Genomic DNA, 3,875 nt, shown 5'->3' with positions numbered 1-3,875 from the left:
GAAAGAGTCTCCAAATTGTACGAAGTGAAAGCGAATGCTCGGCATTCTCGTCATCGGATTTGGTTGAAAATTAAGGAGATGACACCCTCTTGAGAAGAAGTGCCGGAAAGAGTGTACTGATCGTCGAGGGTTGATCAAATATTCACGTGGTGTACGTTCGAAACGTCGCGAGAGACTCGATCGAAGACCGAGAAGAATGCTCTAGGATGTTGTCCTCCTCGATATCGACTCCGTTCAGCGTTCGCGACATCCTCAACGAAGATCAGCAGCTCGGCGTCATGGATTGTTACCCGCACCACCAGAATCAGGCTCAGCAACAGCATCAGGATTACTTCCCGTACAACGTGATGCCTGAAAACAATTGGGAAATTGACAAATTTAAGGATCAGTCGATGCCCAGCTACCAGCATTACTCGGATCTCAATCACGTTCATCAGCTGAGTCAGGTGGTGCCGCCTTACCAGGAGACTTCTCTCACGGAGGACGGTAGGTACAAGTTATCTTATTAATTTTCTCCGGAATCGAGAGTCACTTTTTGTGACCGTGTGCAATTAATGAATAATGATCTCACACTATGCAGAACTGCGTCAAATTTTGCAAGTTGTTTCAATCAGATCGAAATAATCGCAATACGAGAAACGCTCTGTTGTTCTTCTTCTTGCGAATTGTTGCAGCGGAACACATCTCTCTCGAACGCGACCGCGTAATTTGTAAGAAACGATCGCTGTCGAAGGAAATAAGTTGGGCGAAACAACATTGATTTTCAGGGAAGCGAATAGGCAATATATTTTACGCCGTTCAAAACTTTCTCTGTCAAAATGTAACACCCGCAATTACCTCTGAAATATTTTGTAATTCCGAGTTACGACCCTTTCTATTGATGAGAGAGAATTACTCCGCTAACTATTTTTAGGTAACATCGTTACATCCAGCAAGACGGAGCTGCGCAAAAGCCAATCTAGCAAAAAGACAAAACGGAAGCCCAGAGTGTTGTTTTCGCAAGTAAGTTCAATTATTTTTATATCGTAAAGAACCGTACTTAAAAGTATACCTTTAAGGTGTATATAATCTGAATCTTAATCATAGGGTTCTTCGAAAATAATATTTAAAATATTAATTCGCACTTACATGAGAGAAAAAGTTGTTGAACCAACGAAATTTTGCTTGAACGAACAAAATTTTCTCAAGCTTGTCCTTTAGTTCATTGAACGAATTATACAGTTGTCGCAATGGATTATCAATTGATCTAACGATTGCGACTTGACCAGCAACTATAACTATAACAATGCAATGTATTGTTGCACTAATGCGCATATGATTTTTAATAGAAATTGAATTTCGTGGGTATCTTCTACAAGATAACAAATTTGTATCTAACGTCGCTATTATCCAATAATATAACACTCACTTCTTCTAGTGATTAGATAAAAGCTATATATGTATAAATGTCAGATGGTTAAACGAAAAAGAGAATTACAGTTACGAGATAAAAAATCATAATTGCTAGGCAGTAAAGTAGCGCTCGCTTCTGCTATTCTAAAGTTTTTATTAATTTGCGAATTTTATAAACGTGCAAATAACATTCCTTTAATTTTTATTCACCCTTTTAACGCTAATGATGATTCTATAGTAGTAGCTACATTATATATTTTAGAAGAAACAGCGTTATCTATGATATTTAATATGTAATGATTGGACAACGGCTAGATCATCGATTTTACATTCGAATTAATCAGCCAATTACGAGCTAGAAAATTTAATCTATCTACCGGCTACTCGCTTTGGACTCAGGCCGACTAGATACATTTCTACTCGCGTAATTTGCTCAGCGGACACAATATTTTTCCGAACGAGGATGACCGTCGATTTTGCCCGACTGCTTTTTCCCCCGGTGTATACATCATTCATCTTTAAAACGCCTCTGAGGTATTTAAAGCGCCAGGTTATCGTTTGCAGACGCAGGTTTACGAGCTGGAGCAGCGATTCAAGCAGCAGAGATACCTGAGCGCACCCGAGAGGGAAATGCTGGCTCAGAGCCTGAAGCTGACCAGCACGCAGGTGAAGATCTGGTTCCAGAATCGCCGGTACAAGAACAAACGCGCCCGGATCGAGGATGCCGAGAAGCTGCAGGCGCAGAACATGAAGAACCACCCCCTGAAGAAGATTGCCGTGCCGATCCTCATCAAGGACGGCAAACCCAACGTGCAGGAGGCTTACAACGGCCCCTATTGGCCGAACATCCGGGGAACATCGGACTTGGCCATTTCGATGCAGACGGACTTCAGGACGAACGAGATCCGCCTCAGTCCCGACTTCAGGTCGAACTCAACGACGAACGAGATGCGCATCGACTCCAGCATCAGTCCGGAATACAAGTCAGAGCTGAACTCGGAAATGGCCGGCAGGTCGAGTCTGAACGATATATCGGATAACAGGCAGCACGTCCTCGGCGCGGAGTACAGAGGCAACTTCGCGACGGAAGCATCGTCGAGCGTGCACGACTGCAATCGACTGGTCAAGACAGAATACAAGACATGCGGCAACGAGGCTGTGCCCTTTCCAGAGTTGAAGGGTGTTCCGTCTGACAACAACAAGCAGCTCGTCACCGATAGGCGAATGCCCATGGATGTCTCGAACGGCGAATACAGCTTCTCGAGTTACCTCGGCCCGCCTAATTACCAGATGCAGTATGTAAATTATATGGAACAGGTGCCCATGGACCAGAATCTGCAGCGACTGTGGTAGACACGCCTCTACGCGGGAGGTTCAATCCGGGTCAATTGTGGCCTTGTTAACGGGAACGTAATTTACAATTAATCAAGTCTTTGCTTGATTTCTTCCGAATGATGCCGAACTGCACGTCTTCGAAGAAGACTTCGTATTTGCCAACAAAATGTTCAACTTTCATTATCAGTCTTATATAAGATTAAGACTGGATCTGCAATAAGTATATTATATACTTTTATATATTTATATGTGATATATTATTATATACTTATATAAGTATATAGTAGTAAAACTGTAGCCTTTCGCTCGAAGCATTAAATTGCAGCTTAATTTCTACCAGGAAGAACCTCCAACGCTATCAAACGTTGCAGATTTGTTTTAATTTAAGCGTTAAACGACTTTTGGAAGCACGGGAAAAGCCCTTTGTTAGAAATGATGTTACATCTTATCGCTTAGAACAGAAGGCTAAAAGCTTACTATACTTATTGTAGATCCGCATTAATATTGACAAGTGATTGATTTAGAATTGAATAGGACGATTTGGACGATGGAACGGTCTAAAAATACTTGACTTTTCTCATTAAATATTATAAACGACCATTTCACGGCTCATTAAATGATAATGATACGGGATACCCGCTTATCTCATAGTTTACGTTTATTTCAAAAGGTACGTATACATAAATTGCTTGACTTCAGACACCGTGAACACACGTGAGGATTAATGGTGATCAGCGAGAGAAATAGTGTACCAAAGAAGTTAACCAAACGTATGAACTGTGTATTCACATAAATTTTTACGACACGTAAACGATATGTTAATTTTACGTTAGAAGCAGGCTATATAGAGGATAAGTTGACGATATTGGCGGCTGTTTTTTTTAAGTCGACTAAGATTTTACCTCCGAAGCGCGGCAATGCGCGCCATACGAGAGGGCGGAAGTCGCCTCAAGTGGTCTTTGCGGAAACATCGAGCGTTTTCCGCCTCGTTATACGTCCCGAAAAGTTTTTTTCTTCCCGACTTTTCAAGTGTAGACGCTAGTTGTGCAATAAATTGATTTCCTCGAGACGCTACTTCGCCGAGTGAGGGCCGAAGCGCGTGTTGGGTAAAACTGTCGATGAAGGACGTTCGGTTTTCTATTAAACAT

At 41.9% G+C, this 3,875-nt stretch overlaps 1 protein-coding gene across 1 annotated transcript; it reads left to right on the top strand.

The window, feature by feature from the left end:
• Positions 1–206: 206 nt before the first annotated feature.
• Positions 207–2,745, top strand: LOC106745666 (homeobox protein Nkx-2.5-like). Its single transcript, XM_014621471.1, has 3 exons — positions 207–486; positions 914–1,002; positions 1,957–2,745. The coding sequence occupies exons 1-3, from the start codon at positions 207–209 to the stop codon at positions 2,743–2,745; spliced, it is 1,158 nt and encodes a 385-aa protein (XP_014476957.1).
• The last annotated feature ends 1,130 nt before the right edge of the window (positions 2,746–3,875 follow it).

The sequence above is a fragment of the Dinoponera quadriceps genome, unplaced genomic scaffold (genome assembly GCF_001313825.1).
Source record: "Dinoponera quadriceps isolate SergipeBrazil2010 unplaced genomic scaffold, ASM131382v1 scaffold1441, whole genome shotgun sequence".
In the NCBI taxonomy this organism is placed as follows: domain Eukaryota; kingdom Metazoa; phylum Arthropoda; class Insecta; order Hymenoptera; family Formicidae; genus Dinoponera; species Dinoponera quadriceps.
This window is presented reverse-complemented; position numbering and strand designations above follow the sequence as displayed.

Excerpts from the sequence above, each read along its gene's own strand:
- LOC106745666 (XM_014621471.1), top strand. The coding sequence starts at position 207 with ATGTTGTCCTCCTCGATATCGACTCCGTTCAGCGTTCGCGACATCCTC. Across the intron at positions 487-913 it reads GACTTCTCTCACGGAGGACG|GTAACATCGTTACATCCAGC; the intron begins GTAGGTACAAGT and ends AACTATTTTTAG. Across the intron at positions 1,003-1,956 it reads CCAGAGTGTTGTTTTCGCAA|ACGCAGGTTTACGAGCTGGA; the intron begins GTAAGTTCAATT and ends TATCGTTTGCAG.